Below are 24,880 nucleotides of genomic sequence, written 5' to 3'. Positions count from 1 at the left end.
CATTTGATAATTATGACCTTGGTTATTATTCAGTGATTATTTGCCAGCATGAAAACACTTTTTTTGTACACATACTTACTACTGAGCTAGAGAGGCCTTGAAAACAGGGATTCATGTCAGCTGTTCACCTTATGCTTCAGTACTTAGTGTAAGCCCAGCACATTTTAGATGTATGTTGATTAAAACTGAGCCTTGCTAAGATAGATTCTTTGAACTAGAGTCAATATGGTAAGGCTAGAGAAGAAGAAATTTGAGGGTACAAGTTTAAACTGAATGGTAGTGAACTAGTAGGGCTTTTTAAGGTATGGCACTTGCTGAAGAGCAGCATTTAGAAGTTGCCTTGGGGTTCCCCAGGTTCCTTAGGCTTTTGCCTGAGACCTCACAGCCCCCAGCTGGTGGTCTTTACCATGAGTACCGTCAGAGCTCACAGAATTCTCTTGGTACTTTGTCTAGGGTGCCCTCTGAGACAGGTTATCTTTTTTTCTTCTTCTAAGTTTTTCCCTGCCCCAAATCTCAGGACTTCTGTGACTTAATGGAGATCTCCCTACTCTCACCATTTCTAATACAATTTGTGACATGAAACCACACATGATGATAGGGGTTAATCATGTTAACCCCATGTGAAGTGTAAGGTAAATTCTTAGCACTGAAAGTTTTTCACAGAATTTACACTTAGGGAAAAGGAGCTGGGATACATGGCAGTATCTGCCCCATATATATATATATTTTTTAAATTGGACCTTGTGGTGGTGTAGGGCCATAGATACTGAAGTTATGTCATATATTCATTTTTTAATTTTGTTAATTGAGAGAATGGATTTTTAATCTTTATGCTAGTGTACAGAATTATGGTTTGGGTTCATGACAGAGTCATATATTAACCAACTTTGTGCTTCTATTTCTCTAGATCAAGGATTGGCAATTTTTTTTCTATAAAAGGCCAAATAGTAAATATTAAAATACTAAAATTTAAAATCTGACTTTGAGGCATTGATCTCTTTACCCTCACCTTCTTCTTTCTCCATTCTTTCCCTTTTTTCAGCTTCTTCCCTTTAAGAAGAGAATCAGGCTGCAGGTCAGATTTGCTGACCTCTGCACTAGTCTATAGGATTGTGAATCAGATTTCATAATAGTCTGATATATGCTTTAATATCTTAGCCTAACCAAGATAGTGAATCGATGAATTTGCTGATACAGAATCCGAGTAATGAGGATAAATAAAATAAAAAATACGTGGCTTTTTATGCCTGGCTTCTTTTACTTATGTAATATTTCCAGGGTTCATCCATGTTATAGCATGTATCCGTACTTAATTCCATTTTATAGCTGCGTCATATTCCATTGTATAGTTATACCCCATTTTGTTATGCATTCAGCAATTGGTGAACATTTGTGTTGTTTCTACTTTTTGGCTGTTAGGAATAATGTTACTATCTACAAGTTTTTGTGTGAACACCTGTTTTCATTCTCTTGGGTATATACCAAGGACTGGAATTTTTAGATCATGGTAACTCTATATTTAACTTTTTGAGGAACTACCAGACTCTTGTCCATAGTAGCTACACCATTTTATGTTCCCACCAACAATGTTGAAGTTTTTCAATTTCCGTACATTCTCACCAACATTTATTTTGTTTTTCTTTACAAAGCCATCCTGGTGAGTGTGAAAGTGGTATCTTGTGTTTTGTTTTTGTTTTGCACGTTTTTTGTGTGGTAAAATACATACGATTTACTATCTTAACCATTTTAAGTATACAGTTCAGTGGCGTTTAATACATTCACTTTGTTGTACAACCATTATCATCATCCATCCCCATAACTCTCTTCATCTTGTAAAACTGAAACTCTATACCTGTTATACCTATTAAACAATAACTTCTCATTCTCTCTTCTCCCGAGCCCCCGGGAACCACCATTATACTTTCTATCTTTATGATTCTGACTACTCTTAAGTACCTCATGTAAGTGGAATCATATAGTATTAGTAGTCTTTTGTGATTGGTTTCTTTCACTTAACATGATGTCCTCAAAGTTAATCCATGTTGTAGCGTATTGCAGAATTTCTTTTTTAAGGCCACATATGCTATTGTATGTGTATGTCACACTTTGCTTACACATTCATCAGTCAGTGGACACTCGGATTGCTTCCGCATTATAGCTACTGTGAATAATGCTGCTATGAACATGGTTGTACAAATAACTCTGAGACCCTGTTTTCAACTTTTTTGGGCATATACCCAGAAATGGAATTGCTGGGTCATATGGTAATTCTGTTTCTAATTTTTTGAGGAATCATCATACTGTTTTCTACAGAAGTTATACTATTTTACGATCCCACTAACACTACACAAGGGTTCTGATTTCTCCACACACTCCTCTCATGGTTTTAATTTGCATTTCCCTAATGGTAAGTGGTGATGTGCATCTTTTCATGTGTTTATTGGCCATCAGTATATCTTCTTTGGAGAAAAGTCTATTCCAATCCTTTGCCCATTTTTTAACTGGGTTTTCTTTTTATCATTGAGTTGTAAGAGTTATATATTTGGATATCAGATATATGATCTGAAAATATTTTTTCCCATTCTTCGAGTGTCTTTTCTTAATGATGTCCTTGAAGCACCAAAGTTTTTAATTTTGATGAAGTCCATCTTGTCCGCTTTTTTGTTGCTTGTGTTTTTGTTGCCTGTGTAATATCTAAGAACCCATCACAGAATCTGAGGTCACAAAGATCTACCTCTGTTGTCTACTAAGTTTTTTTTTTAAGTTGTAGTTTTTATATTTAGGTCTTTGATTCATTTTGAATTCACTTTTGTATATATGAGGTAAGGGTCAAACTTTACTCTTTCTCATGTGGATATCCAGTTGTCCCAGAAACACTTATTAAAATGACTGTTTTTTTCCCCCAATTGAATGATCTTGGCACCCTTGTTGAAAATCATTTGGCCATAGATGTATAGGTTTATTTCTGGACTCTCAATTCTGTCTCATTGATTTTATTTCTGTCCTTATGCTAGTACCACACTGTTCTGATTATTGTAACTTTGTGTTAAGTTTTGAAATTGTGATTTATGAATCCTCCAACTGTGTGTGTGTGAGTATATATGTGTGTGTGCATGCGTGTATGCATATTTTCAAGATTGTTTTGGCTATTCTGGGTCCCTTGCAATTCCATATGAATTTTAGGATCAGCTTTCCCATATCTGCAAAAGTTGGAATTTTGATAAGAATTGCACTGAATCCATAGATCATTTTGGTAGTATTACCATCCTAACAACATTAAGTCTTCTAGTTTATAACCATAGGTCTTTCCATTTACTTAGGTCTTCTTTAATTTATTGCTACCAGTGTTTTGTAAATTTTTTTTTTTTATGTTTTTAGGCAAGGCAACCCTTGGTCGACTTTACAGATTGCAAGGACCTTGTCAGCTTACAATCCCTTATTTATTTGTTTTTTGTTTTTTATTTTTTTATGCCTACCGCACCTACCTTTCCCTAGGTGGTCTCCCATCCAAGTACTAACCAGGCCTGACCTTACTTAGCTTCCATATAATTTTTGTTATACTAGCTTTGCTCTTCCTTGGTTTAAAAAAAAAAAAAAATTTATTCCTAAATATTTATTTTTTGATGCTCATATAATAATGTAATTATTTCCTTGATTTCATTTTTGCTTTTTCATTGCTAGTTTATAGAAATAATTTATTTTTGTATGTCGATCTTGTATCCTGCAATTTTAGTTGAGGTCATTAATTGTCTTTGACAGGTTTTTTTGTGGATTCTTTAGAATTTTCTACATACAAGATCATTTCATTTGTGAATAGAGATAGTTTTGCTTTTTTCTTTTCAATTTGGATGCCTTTTCCTTCATTTTCTTGACTAATTTCTGGCTAGAACTTACAATACAGTGTTGAATGGAAGTAGTAAGAGCAGGCATCTTTGTCTTTAGAGTTTAGAGGGAAATATTTCAGTCTTGTTATGAGTTTAGAGGGAAATATTTCAGTCTTTCATCATTAAGTATGATATTAGTTGTGGGCATAGATGACCTTAAACTGGTTGAGGAAGTTCCCGTCTATTCCTGGTTTGTTGAGTGTTTTTATCATTAAGGTATGTTAGATTTTGCCAGATAACTTTTTCTGCATCAATTGAGGTGACCATTATACACATGTAGTTTAAATATATCTAAATGGTACTATGTTATCTCATTGCTTTTTTAAAAATTAGCACTGTGTTTTTAAGATTAATCCATGTTGCTTTGTATTTTTTCTCATCCTTTGCTGCTAACTGCTGCTGCATTTTTTTCCCTGATGTGCACCTACAGTATTTTATTCATCCTTCCTCTGGTGATGGACGCCTAGGTTGCCTTCAACCCTGTTCCACCACAGACATTGTGGTGATGAACACATATCCCTATATGAGCCGATAGGAGCTTTTGGGGGGCATAAAAACCCTGTTGCAGACTTGCTAGGTTATAGTCTTTTTGTTTCCTTTTAGGCACTCTTAGCCTTTTTATTCAGAAGTTTTTTATATTTCTTTAGTTCTGTAAAACTCATCTTCATTATTTCTTAAAATAGTTCCTGCTCTCCTAGGACTTCTTTACTTAAATTTGGTACTTGAACTCTAGTCTCTATATCTTATAGCTTTGCTTTCATAGTTTCTATCTTTTTGTTCCCTCCTGCTCTCTTGCTGTGAAAGTGTGACCTTGCTTACAGTCTTTTTATTGTTCTTAGTGTTGCTGTCATTTAGGAAAATAGTAAAAAAAAAAAAAAAAAAAGATTTGGTTGGCACATTCCCATTTTGATCAGTACTTGCTAACAAGGAAAAACCAAATACTCTAATCTTAGTTTTAAAAAGTAAATTTGTTATTAAAAGATAATTTGATCGCTATAATAAAAAGTAAAAAATTATACTCATTGTAAATTATTTTGTTCTCAAAGTCTTATTTAGCTCAAGAACAGTCTATATCAGTGTTTAAATTTTTATCCTTTGGGATATGCTAAAAGTGTGCTGAAATGCTTTGCCAACAAACTTCAAATGAGTACTTTTGAGACTGTGGAAGAAAACATTCCAATGTAAGCCTGCTTAATGACCTAGCAGTAGTAATTGACTTATTCATGTGTTGTTATTATTCTTGTTTTTTGACCAAAAATGGGTATTATAAAAATATATATAATTAAAAGTAAACTTTTTAAAATAGGAGAATCTGTTTACTCCAAATCTATTTACTGTAACTTTAAACATAATCTAACTGCTTTAGGGAATTATGATTCATATACAGGAAAGAAAAAGCATCAAAATCATAGCTGTAAGACATTTCTTGGGCTAAAATGGTATTTTGTTTTAATATCTACATTCTTTTGGCCAGCTTTATTGTGTTATAATTGACACATAACACTGTGTAAGTTTAAGGTGTGCAGCATGTTGATTTGATAGCCTTATATATTACAAACTGGTCACTACCATAGCATTAACTAACACCTGCATCACGTCCTACAATTACCTTTTCTTTTTTGTGGGGAGAACATTTAAGATCTCCCTTGGCAGCTTTCAAGTATATAATACAGTATTATCAATCGTCATCACTGTTGTACATTAGATCCTCAGAATATTTATTTATTTATTTATTTATTTTTATGGTGACATTGGTTGACAAAATCTGATAAGTTTCAGCTGTACATTTTAACAGTAAGGCATATATATATTATACTGTGTGTTCACCTCCCATAGTTAGATTTCTTTCTGTCACCACATATTTGACCGCCTTTACCCCATCTCCATCCCTCCTCCCCCCTTCCCCTCTGCCTTCTGGTAATCATTAGTCTATAGTCCATGTCCATGAGACTCTGTTTGTTCTGTTCATTTGTTGCTTTTAGGTTTATAACCCCACATATAAAAATCATGTGATTTTCAACTTTTTCTCTCTGGCCTGTTTCGCTTAGCATGATTATTCGAGGTCTATCCATGTTGTTGCAAATGGCAGTATTTCATCTCTTCTTATGGCTGAGTAATATTCCATTGTATATATATACCACAGCTTCTTTAGCCAGTCATTTACTGTAGGACACTTCAGTTGCTTCTATGTCCTTAGATCTCCAGAGTTTATTCATCTTATAACTAGAAGTTTATTCTCTTTGACTGTCATCCCCGCTTTCGCCACTGCCCAGCCCCTGGGAGCCACCATTGTTAGGGTCCACATAGAAGTGGTATCATACAGTATTTCTCTTTCTTTGTTTGATTTATGTGAGTACTAAATGTGTGTGAATTAAATATTTTATTTTATTCTATGCACTGTTCTTCATGTTCCTTTTTTTGTTTGATGGTCTGTACACACAAAAATACTATATCCGTGAAAAAAGATACTCTTTAAAAAAAAGACACCAAGATTCACTTAGCATAATATTCCCAGGCTCCATCCATGTTGTCACAAATGGCAAGATGTCCTTTCTCATGACTAAATATTTCATTGTATGTATGTATACCACATTTTCTTTCTCCATTCATCTGTTGACACTTAGTTTGTTCCCATATCTCGACTATTGTGAAAGTTTTCATTTTATTTTCTTTCAAATCAGCCTATTTTTCTCTAGGAACTTTCTCTCTTGGCAGTCTCCTATATTACCACAATGTAAGTTATCATTTTGTAAGATTTTATCAAAATGTGAATCTCTTGTCTTAGTCTATTTCCTGAATTTCAGATCTATATTTTCAGCTTTCTGTTGGCTCTCTTCTCTACTTGCCCTTCAGACTCAAGCTCATAACCTTTTTCTCTTATAAGCTGATTCTTCATCTTCTGATGTACATTTCTATTAGTAGCTTTATTATTTTCCCAGTAACCCATATTTAAAACATCCACTCCTTTTTTAATGTAAAAAAATTGTTACTGCTAAATATAGCAATCACTCTAAAAATACTTTTTCTAGACAACTAAACTATATAACCTTGAGATAGTTAACTTCTCTGAGCTTGTTTCATATGTAATGTACATATAGCGGTAATACCCCTTTTAGCAGTATAAAGTATGAGAATGCAGTTAAAGGGCATGGTACACAGTAAGAAGTGTCAGCCATGATTATTGTTAGTCTGTGATCCCTTGACGATAGGTGCTGTGTATCTCCAGTGCCCAAAATATGTGTTTTTAGCACATAGTTGTTATTCACATACTTGTTATATAAATGAGCAAACCTTATTTCCACAAATAACATCTTCACATAACATCTGTACACTTTTATAAAAGGGATGTTGGATGAATTGGTGTTGCATGAGCTTATCAGTGATTCAGTGTTTATTAAACAATCTGTGAAGATTGATTTTCGAGCTTTGACTAAAGAGGAATAATTGACTGTTCTAAGCATCGAAGAGTTTTAAATGTTGCGGAGAAAAACTTATTAGTCTGACCTTGGAAATACGTAATGTTTGTAGTTATGTGTGAGGCCTGTAAATAATGTTCTTACCAGTAATGAAAGAGAATGATGGTATAAGTTTAGTGATAGAAAACATGAGATACGCAATACTTTGAGTTTATTAACTTGGTCTATTCAACAAATAACTGAGTATTGATTATGTCCCCAGCACTGTTCTTGGTGCTAGCGATAGCAAAGAATAAGACAGTCTTGGCTATGAAGAATTATAGCTTGATTGTATATGAGTGTGTCTGTTAGTTGGGAGCTGCACCTAGACACCAAAGAAATAAAACAGGATAATGTGTAAAGAACATTAAGTGGAGTGGGGAACCAGATTCTTTTAGGCCCCTCTGAGGGCAGGGTTAGTCCCAGAACCCATGTCTTCTGATTCACAGTTCAGTGTTCTTTCATAATATGCCAGTCTTTTGAGTTGAATTTTTCACAAAGTAAAGTGATTTTACATAAAGGGTTAACATGAATGAAGCCAACTCAAATAAATATTTTTTGCAATGGATTCTATGGCTTGTGGGTATGACATTCCAAAAAGACTTCCATATCATGTAGACTAATACTGTTGCTGTTTATTCACAAGCCCGAATGATCCTAAGAGGTATTACAGTAATCTTCACATGGCTGCTTTCTTCTATTTTCAGTATTGTGGGATTTTGGGAAAATCTAGTTGCATTTTCAGGGCTTCAGGAATCAGAGTTTCTAGCTTACATTTTGTATGTACTTTTGACTGTATAAAGAGGAGGATCAAGTTAGTAACGCCAAGTGATTAGGTATATGTTGATAGAACTTGCTCTCTTTGGTGTCAGGCACACACTAATAGTAGCCCTTGACCACAGTCAGAGATAATCCTTCATTTTGTGAACATCAGAATACATTTTCCACTTGTAGTTTGCCCTAGACTTTTGAATGGAATTAAGAATGTATCTTTGAGAAGCATATCCTCTGGTACTTAGCGGCCACCACAGAATAGGTCCCCAACTTGAGAGTCTGTGTAATAAATTACTGTAAATGTTTGTAATGAAATCTTATGATGCCAAGACCTTATGCAAAAGAAACCACAAATAGGTTAAAATTATATAATCCTTAGTTGACACAGATATCCCTCGTCTGTTGTAATCATCCTTCATGAATAAACATGTTATCTTTTGGAGTACCTAGGTTTACAGAGTACTAATGCTATAGTCATTTTCAAGCTTTTAAAAATTAGTGGTATATCTGTTTTCCCCTGTAGTGTGAGTAGGTGCTGACCAGTGGTTTTCTTTTTTCTAAGTTTGTAACCCTATTGAGAAGTGGACAGAGGAGTCAGACAGAGTTAAGACTGTCAGCTCTGTCCTTCTGGTCTTTATCCCTGACTCATTATTATAGCTAGACAACTCCAGGCATCCTGCAAAGGAGCAGATGGAATGTGTCCTCTCTCCAAGCAAAAGCAGCCCAAGAGAAGAGCCCATATGGCTCCGAGCTGAGGACAGGCATGTATGGGCATAGTTCTCTGTCTGATTCTCCCTTGTAAGGAGGAGTGAGTAAATGAGGACTATTAAGACAGTAACTTAGTGGTTCTCAGCCTTCTCTGGGCATCCAGAATCATCTGGGGAGCTTCTAAAAAATACAGATGGCTAGGACCCATGCTTATAGTTGTAGAGTCAATAAAACTTTCCCAGAATGGTCTAATCGTGCAGCCAGAGAACCGCAGCTCTAGTGGAAGTCCTACATCAGAAAGAGAATCCCGGAGGGGATGGACAATGCCACTACATTTGTGCTTAAGTCCCCAAATGTCCTCCTTTCTAAATTAATGCTTTTAGCCATATCCTGTGTCATATAGTGTAGAAGATAAAAGTGTTCTGGAGTCAGACCATCTGATAGCATCACAACCTTGATCTGGTTGCTTCAGCTTTTTAAGTAAATTTTTCCACTTGTAAAATGGAGATAATAGTACTTACCTCTTCATAGGGTTTCTTTGAAGCTCAATAAGATAATGCATTTGAAATACTTAGCATGATACCTGGCACGCAGGATAAATGCACATTTAATTATAACAATCATCATCTTTATTAGATAATTTATCAGCCTGCATGAAATAGTGAAGGATTTTTTTAAAATCTACATTTATATAGATTGCCCTGTATCTGTGTAGCCCACGTTGGTCATTACTAATGCAACTGAATATTACGTCTTGACCCATCCTCAGCTATGTGACATCTGGGTTATTTTTCATTTTCTACAAATATTGCTAAAACCAACAATCATATGGGAAGAGGAGTTCTTTGATTTTCTTGGAGTATAATTCCCCCAAAAATGTGGTTACCAGGTAATATAGATATGGTCAATATTATGAGATTACTCTAAAGGGAGGGTATCATATGATGTACCATTGAGAATATTTGGGTTTGCCATTTGCCCACTTACTGAGGAGGCTGAATAAGGAACTGTTATTTCCAAGAGCTACTTGATGGACTAGAACAGTGATGGATTGTCAGGGGACAGAACTGGTTCTAGACCTTAGATTCATACAGCAAGAAAAGATACCTTATGGCTTAAAAACACTTTACATTTCTCAAGAACAATTTTGGTATGGTATTAGATGCTATTTCAAGAGCAACAATAATCTGATGCTTATCTTTCCTTTTTAAAAATAACAGTTTGAAAGTAGATACTATATTTGGCCATTAGCCAAGTTGGTTTTACATTTATAGAAAAATATGCTGGATAGCAGAAATTGTCTTTACACATGTAATTTTTTGAAGTGTTTTTATATAGCTGAGTTACCACTAACCTTTTCTTCCCTGTAAGTATGGGTGGTGAGTGAGATGTTAGAATTGTTCTTCTGAATAATCTCAGTAAAAGAACTATAAATGACTTAATTTTATATGCAGAAAGTGTACGGAAATTATCAGGAAGTGAGTGTATTCCTGCCAGAAATGCAATACCTAATTTACTTAGACTGATACCTGACTAATGAGATCATACAAGCCTGATATATGTTAAAATGTTTTTATTTGTGCTCTATGTTTTTATGAACTAGGATCTATTCTTATTTAAAGCCAAACATAAGCCAAATTTTGGAAAAGAATTAAATACCAGCCTGTCTTTCCCATTCTTTGTTGCCATGTGAAATCAAGTAGCTTCAAAGTAATCGCCAATTCCACTCCACACTAACAGTCGTTCTTTTGGTTTATTTTTTGCAGGAGGTATATCGAATTCCAAAGAAAAGTCAAACTGAAAAGGAGAATACAAGTAGGTATTCAGAGATACTCTGTGCATGTGGCTTTACAAATATTCTTTTGGAAATATACAGAGGTAACTGATAAGAACTTGAGCTATTTTGCTTTTGAAACCAGACCATATATAATTAGGTAAATGAAATATATAGTGTAAAGCTTTGGAAACTTGTATTTTATGATTTCTTGGTGAAATTTTGCCAAAAGAGACGTCGCTTTGTACTACTTTGTAGTTTTTCTTTCATTCATTTGTTCCTTTAGAGCAGACATTCTTAAACCTATACTCCTACAGATCTGTGTCTTTACTCATAGATATTTCTGTACAAAATTCTTTGTGTACATTCATATTTCTGGAGAAAATTCAGAACTTTTCATTAGATTCTCAGGGAGTCAGTGACCCTTCAAAAGATTAAGAATCATTATTACAGGACAGATAACAGGGAGGCCATGGTGGTCTGGTTTCTGGGCTTTACCATCTAGTTCTGTTTCCAACATACGTTAGAGATTTAAAGCAATGGGATCAATTACAGTGGCTGTCATTGGTCTCTTTAGGCCCTCCAGCACTGACCCCATGTAAGAAAAGGAGCCAGTATGTCACATTTTTGATCTTTTTCTTTATTTTTGGCATGAAGAGCCTTTTATAATCTTAAGCCTTAAACTGGTTAAATAATCTTACTGGTTAAAGACATGTGAGGTGTCCTTTGTATTATTGTTGTATCTTTGGATATTTTTAATTCTGCTGCTTTAGTCTCCTCATAGACAGATACCCTATTTAGGGCTGTAAAGAATTCTTCCCATAAGAAACAAGGCAGATTAGGCAGTACTGGTTGACAAAACCAGTGGCAGCACTGTAGAGTTGATCATCAGAGGCTAGTTTTTCTGGGCCCGCTGAGTTGAAATCATTAGCTTGATAGTCAAAGCTTAAATACCTATGATGTTTCCCCGCAACGTTTTGCAAATATCTAGTCTGGTGTGGTCCTCTGAGAGATGATACATGGCATCGTCTATAATAGACGACTATAATCTTTTCAGGAAGCAACCTTTGTGCACTAACTTTAGTCTCTCACTCACATATGGACCCCCTCATCAACCTCAGTCTCAGGCTTTTAGATTAAAGAAATGCTTATAATTCAAGCCTGCTTTCTATGCTACCCTTCAATGTCAAACAGTTGAAGCACACAGAGCTTTTTAAATTCACAAGGATTGTGAAATACTTTGGGAAATATGTAGTCTAGCTTTACCCTCATTTTATGAGAAAATCAGCCTGATAAATGGAATGACTTCTCTGTCTCACATACTCTAAGACTCAAAGTCAGAATATGAACTGTTGGTATGATTCCATTTCTTATTTTACCAGGATATAGTGAAGAAATAGCCACATCATAAGGAAATTAACACTAGGGCAAGGAACCTGGTTTTGAAGGTGAAAATATAGAGTCATGGGCAGATACAGATGAAACTAAGTAATAGTACTTCACAGGAGGATGTTGTACTAATACCTTGTGAGCTGGGACAGTTGTTTTAATTGTACAGCATTTTCTACCAGCATATGGTGTAGATGAGTTCTGTTAGCTGTTCACGGACAAATGCTCATACATGGCTGTAGATTAGTAACTGTTTTGCAAATAAATGGAGTTTCTGGCAACTAAAAGGAGAACAGTGAGAATGGCATATGCAAACCTAACCCTGCTGCTAGGGAGAAAACAACTGATAGCATGTTTTCTGCATTGAGGGGGAAAAAAAACAGTTTATTGAGAATTTGCTTTGTGCTGCGAGAGATTTTATCAGAAATTCTGTCCTCCAGGAAGAGAGCAGTCTGGATTCATCAGATAGTGGTACTAACATACACAAAGCACAGCTTATAATATCAGTCAATTTACATTGAAATGTTCAGTGGTGGGATTTAGACTTCTTAGGGAAATAAGGAACTAGGAGGCATGATCAGTGAGAAGTAGTACTCAACGATAGCTTTTGGGAGCAGTGATAGTGGAATTGGGTGAGAATAAAGAAAGCAAGAACCATTTTAGGTAGAGACTGAGGGGAAAAGGTTAGTAGTACATCTTTCAATAGGAAGCCAGCATTCTTTTTTTGAAGATTTAGCTCTCTGGCTTTGATAACTTCCTCAATTATCACCTATTATCACCTGTGTTTGAAATATTTACCTTTTGAAATTATAGTTTATAAAAAGTTATCCTTTTTTTTTTTTTTTTTTTTAATTAAAGAGACTTTTCCTCTTGAGGTTTTTATGCTTAGCATTGCCAGGCTTTTCTTCTACAGATTGTAAATATACACAGTTAGAGGGGCAGTAGAAGGCTTTTTCATTTTGAACTGACAAGCAGACTGCTTTACTGAAGGTAACAGGAATATCTTGCATGCATATGTTCCACAGAACTTGTTTAAAATGTTGAAGGCTTGAACTGAGACTTTGGTGGGGAAAGGTAGAAAAGGGCGTTCACGGAAGAGGCTTTCAGGAAGTAGCATGCACACACACACGAGACTTTGTGTCTCATCAGATTCAGGTCGGGGTATATGAGGGAGGAGTCTGTAAATCTGTTTGTTGAGTAGAAATTTTATTATACAGTTGATGTACTATCATGATGAGAAAAGTCTACCAAGTAAAGTTTTAAAAAAACCTTTTCCCTTAGTAACTGAACGAGGAAGGGATGCCACCGGTTTCAGAGATCAAACAGCTGCCCCAAAGACTCCTAACAGGTCAAGAGAGAGAGATCCTGACAAGCAAACTCAAAATAAAGAGAAAAAGAAACGAAGGGGCTCCCTCTCACCTCCTTCGTCTGCCTATGAGCGAGGAACAAAAAGGCCAGATGACAGGTAAGTGGCCTGTGTGAGTTTTTCTCTTTTCTGAACAATTCAAAAAGTGCCCAAGTCATATACTTTTCTGATTTTGGACAGAAGGGGCTTTTGGAATAAGTATATTCTCTTGATGAGTGAATATAAAACTTCACTGATAAATACTGAGATATCTCTTTTGACAGTAATAGTAGCTGTGAAGACTAATAAAAGGTTTTTGGTACTTGAATGGTTTTTACTTGATAACATTTCAGTGCTATTTGAGGAGCCAAATACTTGTTCTTTAAAGGGGCATGGGCATTGGTGGGCGATAACTCTTCAAAGATGATGGTAATTCTTCCAAAGTCAGAATTTTGTTTTCTAGTGAATCTTGTACTGTATTAGTCAAAATGCTGATTGAGCCCTGTGTCATAGCTCTGTAACTGTCATGCTAGTAGAAAAAAAGGCTATATGCAGTTGTCAGAATTTTTAATTTTGGGCTATCTGGGTATGTAACAGTAATTCATCATAATTTTAATTTGCATTCCCCTGATTACTTAATAGATTGAACATCTTGTTATATATATATTGGCCATTTTGTTTCCTCTTCTGTGAAATGTCTTTATATGTGTTCATTTATTAAATGATTTGTCTTTTTGAGTTTTAGGAGTTTTTTTATATACATTCTAAATATAATTCTGTTTTGGTGATAATTTTTACTAGTATTTTTTTCCAGTTTATAGCTTGTGTTTTGACTCTTTTTGTATTTTCTGATATACAGAATTTTTAAATTATGGTTTAATTGAATATATTATATCTATTATATGTTTTCTTTATGGTTAGTGCTTACTGTGTTTTAAGAATTTTTTCCCTACCGTTGAGGTGATATTTTTTTAAAAAGAGATTAAAGTCTTTAATCCATTGGGAATTTCTGTATATGTTGTTTTATAAGTGAATACCCAGTTGTCCCAGCGCCATCTACTTGAAAGGCCACCCTTTCTCTGCTGATCTGCAGTGTGGGCTCTCTCCAAGTTTTCATATAGAGGAGGTTCTGTTTCTGGGCTCATAATGACTGTAGCTTATATTAAGTCTTGATAGCAAGTAGGGCAAATCCCTACTTGCTCTTTTGGATGTCATATCTTTTCTCAGACTTGTTTCTCCTCAGAATCTGCTTGTCAGTTTTCTCCCATCTCCTCCACCCTCCCAAAGAGAGGCTTCAAAGATTTGACACCTTTACAGTTTTGAGTATTTCTATTTCTGTATTCAAATTGAGTGTTTGAATATTCTCTGTCTAGTTACATCTTTAATATTTTTAATAAAGGTAAAGGTTTCCATGAATCTCTTTGTGTCATATGGTCTATTTCTAAGAACTTTGATATTTTGCATTTTCACTTTGTTGCTATGTTTAGATATGCAGTGACCTTTTCTTATTGATCTCATGTTTGGTGGTCATATAAAACTGTTATTAATTTCAAGAGTATAGGGTTTTTGCACTTTGTTGTCTTTGTCAACAGTCCATATCATATGAATTTTTGTTTTTCCTTTCTAATCCTTATGCTTGTTCTTGTTACAGCAACATCACCCATGTTTTTTTTTTTTATCTTAATATTGATTTCTACTCATGTTTTTATTACCTTCCATTTTTTTAGGCTTATTGTATATATTTTTTAATTTCTTAATCGGAATAATTGAGAGTCTTAGCTTGTTAATTTTCAGCATTTTTCTCTTCTATAACAAGTGTTTAAGGGTTTAAATTTTCCCATAAGTAGTACCACTTGAACTACTCTTTTGGCAATGTAGTTTTATTCTAATCTGGTTCTAAATACCATTATGATTTGCAGTGTCTTTAATTTTTTTTTGTTAAATTTTCAGTTTAATTGCCATTAATTGGTTTGTATCATGCCAGTTCTTAGAATTTTATTGAGACTTGCTTTATAGTCTCTTATTTGATATTAACAGAAGTATGCTGTCTTCCTGTTGGTAGGATTTAATTATGTCTTCCTTTTCCTTTCAACTACTCTATATCTGACAAATAGCTCATAGCTGATTTTAGAAAAATGTTTCGTGGCAATTCTTTAATTAGTTGTTTCAATTTAATAAAATCTAACTCTAATCAATATCCTGAACAAGGTAAATGATTTAGGATACTTTAGGATACTTTAATTCTGATCACTTAGCCTTCCCAATTTATATACTAAAATTCCTTCTTGCCCCCCATCAGTTATCATTAATTTTTTATATGTACACAAACAGATTTAGTTTGTTTACATTTACCAGTTTCTCTGTTTTCTTTTTCTTATCTCAAACCTTCCTTTAAAGGATTTCTTTTAGTGAATTTCTCTTCATAATATTTCAATCTGTTTCTAAAAAGTCTTTTTCATTTTCTTGTTTTTATTGTTTACCCTCCATTTTAAAAACCAACTTTATTTAATCAGCAGATATAAATTACAATAAAATTTACAATTTTAAGTGTATAATTCAATGAGTTTTGTCAAATACATGCAGTTATATAACCACCACCACAGTCATGATATCGAACACTTTTATCACCTCAGAAATTTTTCTTGTGCCCCTTTGTAGTCAGTTCCATTCTACTACCCCTAGTTCCTGGCAACCACTAATCTGCTTTCTAGCTCGTTGGTTCTCATATATATGGTGTATGGTATCACATATCGTATTTGAATCTATCTTCTTTCACTTAGCATATTGCATTTGAGAGTCATTTGTGTTATTATGTGTCTCAATAGTTCTGTTTTATTGCTGAGTGGTAGTAGTCTATTGTATAGCCATACCATTGTTTATAAATTCATTAGTCAGTAGATATTTGGATTGTTTCCTGATGGCTCTTGTGCATGTTATAGCTATGTACAAGTCTTTTGTGAACATTGACTCTCATTTTTTTCAACACTTAACAGTTTTTTCTCAACACTTCGAAGCTGTTATTCTTCAGTCTTCTGGCCTCCCTTACTGTTCCTATGAAACTTGTTGGTCTAATTGTTGTTATTTAATCTGGCTTTCCTCTCGGCCTGCTTTTAAAATGTTCTCTTTGTATTTGGTATTCTGCATTATTACTACCCTGTGTTTATCTAAGGATTTATTTTTCTTTTATCTGGTTGACATTCATTGAGCTTTTTGAATTTGAAGATCATCTTCTAAGTTACTAATTCTCTTCAGATACGATCCTTGCTTAACCATACCATGAATCTTAGAGGCATTGAATTGAATTGAATGTTGGATTATTTCTTGATTCATGACACGTACCATTTCTGTGCATGGACCTCTCCTCCATATATTTATTATAATGTAATGAGCACTGGAGATCCGAGCACAAAAGTTAGGATCTTTTATGTGTGCGTGCTTATCCTTTGTTGATATTTGTTATAAATGTGTGTGGTCAGACACACATCAAATTCTGTAGCTTTTATTAGTGTATTTTGGTTTTTGTTTTAATTTCAGAATTTGTATTTATAGATTTGTCCCCAGCTATAAAGAAGAATCTATTTAGGATGCTATATGTGTCTTTAATTTGAAATTCTAGTATCTGAGGATAAAATTATTCTTTTCATCTGGGCATCTATATTTTCTTGGTATTCTCTCCTATCTGCAAGACTCCTTAAGTAATTATGAATGTGATTTTTAAACCAGTGCCACATTGGAGTTGCTTGGTAGTGCTTTGATTTTGTCTGTAATTTAGGGAAAAACTTTTTGTGGTGCTCTTTTTGTTTTCTAGATATGATACACCAACTTCTAAAAAGAAAGTTCGAATTAAAGACCGCAATAAACTTTCTACAGAGGAGCGTCGGAAGTTGTTTGAGCAAGAGGTGGCTCAGCGGGAGGCTCAGAAACAGCAACAGCAGATGCAGAACCTGGGAATGACATCTCCACTCCCCTATGACTCTCTTGGTTACAATGCCACTCATCACCCTTTTGCTGGCTACCCACCAGGCTATCCCATGCAGGCCTATGTGGATCCTAGCAACCCTAATGCTGGAAAGGTGCTCCTCCCCACACCCAACATGGACCCTGTGTGTTCTCCTGCCCCTTATGATCATTCTCAGACCTTGGTGGGACATTCTACAGAACCCCTTGCTGCCCCTCCACCTGTGCCAGTGGTGCCACATGTGACAGCCCCTGTGGAAGTTTCCAGTTCACAGTATGTGGCCCAAAGTGATGGAGTGGTACACCAAGACTCCAGCGTTGCTGTCTTGCCAGTGCCAGCCCCAGGCCCAGTCCAGGGACAGAATTATGGTGTTTGGGATTCTAACCAACAGTCTGTCAGTGTACAGCAACAGTACTCTCCTGCACAGTCTCAAGCGACCATATATTATCCAGGACAGACTTGTCAAACTGTCTATGGTGTGACATCACCCTATTCACAGACAACCCCACCAATTGTACAGGTAACTAATTTTGGAACCTCTCTTATCTCTTACAGTTTGTTTATGGTGTGTTAGATTCATGGAGGAAGTCTTGCCATTGATGACTTATAGTTGACTTTCATAAATACTAGTTATCTATTGTATAACAAATTACTCTAAAACTTAGCAGCTTAAGACGACAAGTAATTATTATCTTATAGTTTCTGTGGGTCAGGAATTCAGAAGTAGCTCGACTGGGTAGTTCTGGCTCAGTCTTTTCATGAAATTACAGTCAAGCTGTTAACCAGGCCTGTAGTCATCTGAATGCTGGACAGGGATGGAAGATTCACTTTCTAGCTCACTCACATGATTGTTAACTGGCCTTGGTTCCTTACCACCACATGGGCCTCTCAGTAGGGCTGCTTACAGCATGCCAGCCATCTTCCCTAATGCAAGTGATCAGAGAGAGAGAATGACTTCTGGATTACTCCTCTCCTTTTTGCTTATAGGCATTGACTTATACACAATTTATTCTTCTGTATCCCTGTGAAAGAGAATGCTTTGTCATGATCATTTAGGACATGGCTTGCCCCTTCTTCTTCTAGACCCAGCTTGTGTGTGGTTTTTTATACTCTACCTGTTTATCATCATAAAGTTTGCCAGAATGATTCTGATGCACTGAGCATAAGGATGTTGCTATGGTAGATAATAGTAATGTTAAATTTAAAAGCTAAGAGTATACTGATTTTATATTTCAAAATGTATTTTTGTGTTTTTTAATCAAGTTTTTTTCCCCTATAAAACAAAGGGATACATTTAAGCTTTAAAAAGAAGAATGCATAAAGCATCATCCTTACCACATTCCTGTCTCTCTCCCTCTCTCCTCCATCCCTCTTTGTCATCCTTTAAATATGAATTATGGATGGCAGAAACTCCCAGGGATGTTTCCTGCACGCGTTACTTAGTATTGATTAGTAATGTTTACTTATATTAGTATTTTTGTGATGAAGCTGTGTCAAAATTTTGTGTGAAAGGTCATGATAGTATCCTGCTTTAATTCCTAAAATCTTAACTGTATTAACTATTTTCATTTTTTATGATCCCTTTACCATGATTTTACATATTTGCAGTCTTAAAAGACTCGAAGTTTTTTTCTCTTGTTTTTCTACTTAATGTGATTCCTAACCATTTTTCCAAATTATTCCATATTTTTATGTGTGTGTATACACATACATGCATATACATATACATTTTAATGGCTGTATAATATCCCATTTGCTTATAAGGTCACATTTAGTCTTTTTTTCTGAGTCATTTAAATTGAAAGTACTTTTTCATAATTGTAAATAGCAACACACTGGACATTCTTATACCATTAGTTGTGTGTGTGTGTGTGTGTGTGTGTTTCATATTTGGCTTTAAATGAATGTGGTAGTGCTAAAAAGGGCTAGTAAGAAAATGGTCATTATTGGTTGTCAGATACAATTTTACAGAATGATTAGGGATCTTAAACAAATTTCTTAGGTCCTAATTTCTCCTGCTGTCTTCCCATATTTTTTCTTGTACTAAACCATTATTTTTGAGTTTTTCCCTGAGAATGTATATCACAGATCAAAGAAAAATGATCTGTTTCTGTCCCATTCCTGTTTCTGAGGTATATTCTTAACCTAGATGTTAGCACCTAAGCAACAGCAGTGGGAGATACGGATATTAAAGACTCCTCAGTAAAAAGCTCATTGGTCATATGGTTGTTCTTGTTTAACAGAATCTTTTTTCTCAGTGAGCAAAAGACTTCTCTAGGGTTTAGTCATACATACAGCCTTCAGACTCAAGCATCACAATTTTACTCGTTCCCAGTTTTCCAGTCTGTTCCTACCAAGAAGTCATTTATTGTCTCCCTAACCCACTCTGTGTGTGCTAGAGTAGCAGATAAATGTACTAGGATGGTTCAGACTGTCCATCCCTTCTCTATGAGATTAGTTCAGCAGAGATGGGCTTTGGATAATGAGAAGCATAGAGCATGTCGTTAGTGTGTATTTTGAGTCCTGATTCATCATTTACTATGTGTCCAGGAGACAGGCACTTACATTCTTCAGTTTCAGTTTTCTAACCAATAAAATGAGGAGAATGTCTCAGAGTAGTTGAGGTTTACATGAGATAATGGATATTAATGATAGATTCAAAGTACCATTTACTATAAAGGTTTAATTATAGTTATTACTCTGACAGTTACCATAATAATACTGAGAGTATTGACATTTGTGGGCTGTGAGATGCATCTGTCAAGGCCATCTGTCTGGTGTCTGGCTCAAAGATCTGACCTCCAGGAGGAAGCCTTGAGGTCTGTGTCATTCAAACCTAGTATCAACCATGTGACGATGGGTTACTGAGCGTTTGTAGATATAACTTTGACAGTAAAGTATTATGTGATAGGATAGAAATTTGTGAGTATATATACAGATATAATATTTTTGACATTTGACGTAGATGTATTAGGAGAAGGTGATCGTTTCTTTTTTTTTGTCGCAACTGCTTATTAAACATAAAAGCTCAAATCATGAGGCCACATGATTTATAGTGGTCTTATATAATATTAATGAGTGGCCATACTAAGTTATACTGAATCACATCTCAAAAACTTGAGTGCTTGGACTAATTTTTCACATTATAAAGTGAAGTAACTCCTATATAAAGTAATAGTAATTTTTTTTCCCTCTAGAAGTGGGGTAGAACAATTATGTGTTCCCCTCTGTAACAGATTGGACCTTCTTAGATTTATCTTGTAATTCCCACTGCAAGTCACATTTTAAAGATATTTCTAGACTGTATTTATGTTTGAGAAGTTAGCTTTTGTATAATTTCAGCTTGTTCTAACGGAAGAGCCAATTTCTTACAGATTTGACAGGCACATGCTATTTGGGTATACCTTACAAGTTATACATCTTTTGTATTATTTCAGTGGGACTGCAATCCAGTTTCCCCTTTTTATTGCTGCCACTGTTTTGGCATTGGTGTGTGATTTTCAACTGGCCTAGATAGATACTACAGAACCCTGAAAAATGTTCATTTTTCCTTTACTTTTTGACAGTTTGAGTTTTAAACACTATACTTCCAAATGAAAGATTATGCCAACTTGGAAGTCAATTACTGCTTTATTAGAGCTACAAAATATAAATTATGAATTTCTTCATTTTATCTTTTAGAGTTATGCCCAGCCAAGTCTTCAGTACATCCAGGGACAACAGATTTTTACAGCTCACCCACAAGGAGTAGTGGTTCAGCCAGCCACAGCCGTGACTACAATAGTTGCACCAGGGCAGCCTCAGCCCTTACAGCCAGTAAGAAATATTTTGGTTGATAAAACTCTCATTGGCTGCCTACCTTATCTTTAATAGGTTTACTTTTTGCTGTTTTTGTTGTTGTCGTCGTTTGTTCTAAGTTTTTGTTTTAATTTTCGTAGGTACAATTTCAAGTGCCTATGTACCTTGAGGGAATGTTACTCATTCATTTTTGACAGTTTAAAAAGAATTCTGTGGAATTTAATAGCTATGTTAATTTATATATATTTTGCTCCTGGAATCCGTTTCATTTGTAATTTTAACTGACCTTGTATTTTTATACTTTGCTATGAATTTCTGAAGTAATAATTTTCTAGACTAGCTATCGTTATTTCTGATATTGTATGATACTATACTAGACACCATAGATTAGGAGTATAGAATTGAATGCTATCCTTCACTGTACATATTGTTACATGTATTGAGAGAAGCTCTTGTTATTCCTACCATATGTAGAAGGGCATGGTAAAATCTTGAAGTGTTTCGAGGTGAAATGGGAAATAGGCTGGTATTGGAAGCAGCTGAGAAACTAAACAGGAGATTAATACGATCAGAATAGCAATTTAGCATACTTACAATTCTGGAGAAGGCTCTTGCAGCAATTTGGTGAGTAATGGTGGCTTCAGACAGGTAGGGCAGTTAGTGAAGATGGAGTGAAAGACTGCATGTGAAACAATCGAGAGGAAGACAGTGCGCACTGACAGCGGGTGTTTGAGGGATTGTTATGAGTTGGGCCCCTTTAGGCATTTTGAATACAAACAGAAAATTCAGTTCCTATCCTTAAAGAAGCTAACATTGTAGTTAGAGTTTAGGATTACAATGAATGATACTTAAAATAGAGTTTAGTGTCATGAAAGGTACAGATGAAGAGTATGAGGAGGGAAAGAATCATTCTCAGGATGGGGGAGGATTAGTAATTCCATAAGTACTGAATATATTGGAATATTAAGTGACACCAAAGCTTGGAGGAAATAGGTCACTTCACAGGCCAGATAGAGGACTTCGAGAATAGAGGAAGTAGAACATAAGCAAAGCCAAAAATAAAAAGTCAGCTATGTGAAGTAGAGATTAAAGAGGTGGGAGTATGCACCAAACAGTGCTTTCAAAGACTCATGTTTGCTTAAAAGTAGACACATTTTATCTTAGGATCTCAGGTTCTTCTTTAACTGCTCAAGCAAAGGTAAAGCTGGAAAAATTATTCTTTTTTAACTGGGTAACATAGCTGCTGTGACAAAATACCACAGACTGAGAGACTTAAACAACAGAGATTCATTTTCTCACAGCCCTGGAGCTGGGAGTCTAAGATCAAGGTGTGGGCAGGTTTGATGTCTCCTGAGGCTTCTCATCCAGCAGATGGCTGCCTTCTCACTGTCTGCATGTGTTTCCTGATGTCTCTTCATCTTAGGAGGATACCAGGCCTGTTGGATTAAGGCCTCACCTTTATGACCTCATTTATCCATAATTACCTCTTTGAAAGCCCTGTCTCCAAATACAGTCACATTAGGGGTTAGGGTTTCATATGAATTTTGGGGAAATACAGTTCAGTTCATAACTTATTATGAGGCTTTTGTGTTTTTCAAAATGTGCAATTTTAAAAAATATAAATACAAGGTTTCAAACATACAGAATGGTATAGAAAATAATGTATAAATGTTAACATTCTGTCATTGTTTCTCAGATTTTTTTTTTTTTTTTTTTACAAAAGAGATACTATATCTAAAGCTCATGCAGTTAGTTAATATCCTGAAGTTGATATATGCCATTCAGCATTGTTTTTGTTTTTTTTTAAGGTTGAAAAATACTCTTTATTTAGATAATGAGCTGCTGAATATTTTTTAATGTGATGTCTTAGATGGTGAACTGGAGCCAATTGTCAATTTTCTGATAGATCTTTAAAGCTCTTCATATATACTGTCTCTGATCATTTCCCAGGTTGTACCTTTGCTTTATATTAAGTAGACTATTTTTGTCCTTTTCAGCCAGGTTAAAAGAGATGTGATTGATCAAAAACTTATATGTTTCTTTTAGCCTGAATTGGTTGTGACAAATAATCTCTTGGATCTGCCACCCCCGTCTCCTCCAAAACCAAAAACCATTGTCTTACCTCCCAACTGGAAGACAGCCCGAGATCCAGAAGGGAAGATTTATTACTACCATGTGATCACAAGGTAAGAAAGGTTGTGTGGATATCCCCAAATCAGCTTTCAGTTGGTTAAAGAAGCTGCCACCATAAGGGAAATTTTATATAATAACTTGTCATTGACTGTTCACTGTGCTTGAGGGCTATCGAGTTTCCAGAATCACATCTTAAATGTTATGTCATATCTTAGACTTTAGTTCTTTTTAGGTGTGTGTTGGTGTATTTTCAATCTGCAAGATTCTTTTGGAGAAAATTTAGGAGTTTTTTAAAAAATGGTAATGACTTCATCTAATACTATGAATATCAGGAGTTATGGGCAAACCTTTTCTGTAAAAGGCCAGATAATAAGTATTTTACGCTTTGCTGGCCAAACAGTCTCTGTCACGACTACACAATTCTGCCATTGTTGTGTGAGCAGCTATAGCCCATACATAAATGAATAGGCATGTCTGTGCTCAAATAAAAATTTATTTATAAAAATTGGAAATGGGCCAGATTTGGTCCATGTGCCATAGTTTGATGGCTCCTGCTATTTGTAAGAATCTTAGTTTACATTTTTCTTAGAAATTAAAAAAATATATATCTTTTAGACAGCTTCATGTGAATATATGTGCTGTGTGTGTGTGTGTGTGTGTGTGTGTGTGTTTATACTCATCAGTATATAATCCTAAGTGAATTGTTTGGGTGCATGTTTTATAATCTTTATTTACCCATCTACCAGTTAATATAGAACTACATTATCTTCAATGCTTGCTTGTACTTTATTGTAGGGGTCAGCAAACCATGCCTATATGGACTACATGTTTTTTCAAATAAAGTTTTTTGGGAACACAGCCATACCCATTTATGTAGGGATTGCCTATGGCTTATTTCACACTACAGTGGCAGAGTAGAATAGTTGTGACAGAGATCAAATGGCCCACAAGGCCAAAGATATTTACTTTCTGATCCTTTATAGAAAAAAGTTTGCCAACCCCTACTCTCTCATATGGCTATACCAGATTTATTTAACCCATCCTGATTGATGGATTTTCCCTATTTTATATGCAACTCTAACCCTGGTCATCCTTACAGACACTAATCTTATTACCTTCTTCAGGTGGATTCTTAGAAGTGGAATTGTTGGTGAAAAGAGATATACACTTTAAATTGATAAATATTGTCAGCTTGCCATTTAAAAAATTGTTCATACCAATTTGTTCTTTTTTCTCTTTTTTAAAAAATAAATTTATTTATTTAAATTAGTTTCACGTATACAGTTCATTAATTAGACATCTATAATGTTCATAAAACAATCCCCCCAATTGCTCCCTACCTCCCCTAGCCTTCCACTTAGCCGTCATATTAATGCTAACTGCATTCCCTGTGTCCAACTGTCAACTACTAATTTGTACTTCTTTAACCCTTTACCCCATTCTCCCAGCCTTGGAACCCCCCTCCCTTCTGTCCGTCGCCAAATTGTCCACTATATTTGTGAGTCTGTTTTTGATTAGTTTCTTCTTTTTGTTCCTTAGATACTGCATATAAGTGAAATCATATGATATCTATCTTTCTCTGTCTGACTTATTTCACTCAGCATAATCTCTAGGTCCATCGATGTCATTGCAAATGGTAGGATTTCATTTTTTTTAATGGCT

The 24,880-nt window shown here is 35.1% G+C and overlaps 1 protein-coding gene across 1 annotated transcript in view; it reads left to right on the top strand.

Moving 5' to 3' along the window:
* Positions 1-24,880, top strand: part of SETD2 (SET domain containing 2) — a 77,755-nt gene that overhangs the window by 33,339 nt on the left and 19,536 nt on the right. The window contains 5 exon segments of the mRNA XM_025048923.1: positions 10,588-10,636; positions 13,266-13,449; positions 17,138-17,807; positions 20,969-21,103; positions 23,132-23,271. Of these exon segments, the coding sequence (XP_024904691.1) occupies positions 10,588-10,636; positions 13,266-13,449; positions 17,138-17,807; positions 20,969-21,103; positions 23,132-23,271 (1,178 nt within the window).

The sequence above is a fragment of the Pteropus alecto genome, unplaced genomic scaffold (assembly GCF_000325575.1).
Source record: "Pteropus alecto unplaced genomic scaffold, ASM32557v1 scaffold156, whole genome shotgun sequence".
Taxonomy (NCBI): Eukaryota; Metazoa; Chordata; class Mammalia; order Chiroptera; family Pteropodidae; genus Pteropus; species Pteropus alecto.
This window is presented reverse-complemented; position numbering and strand designations above follow the sequence as displayed.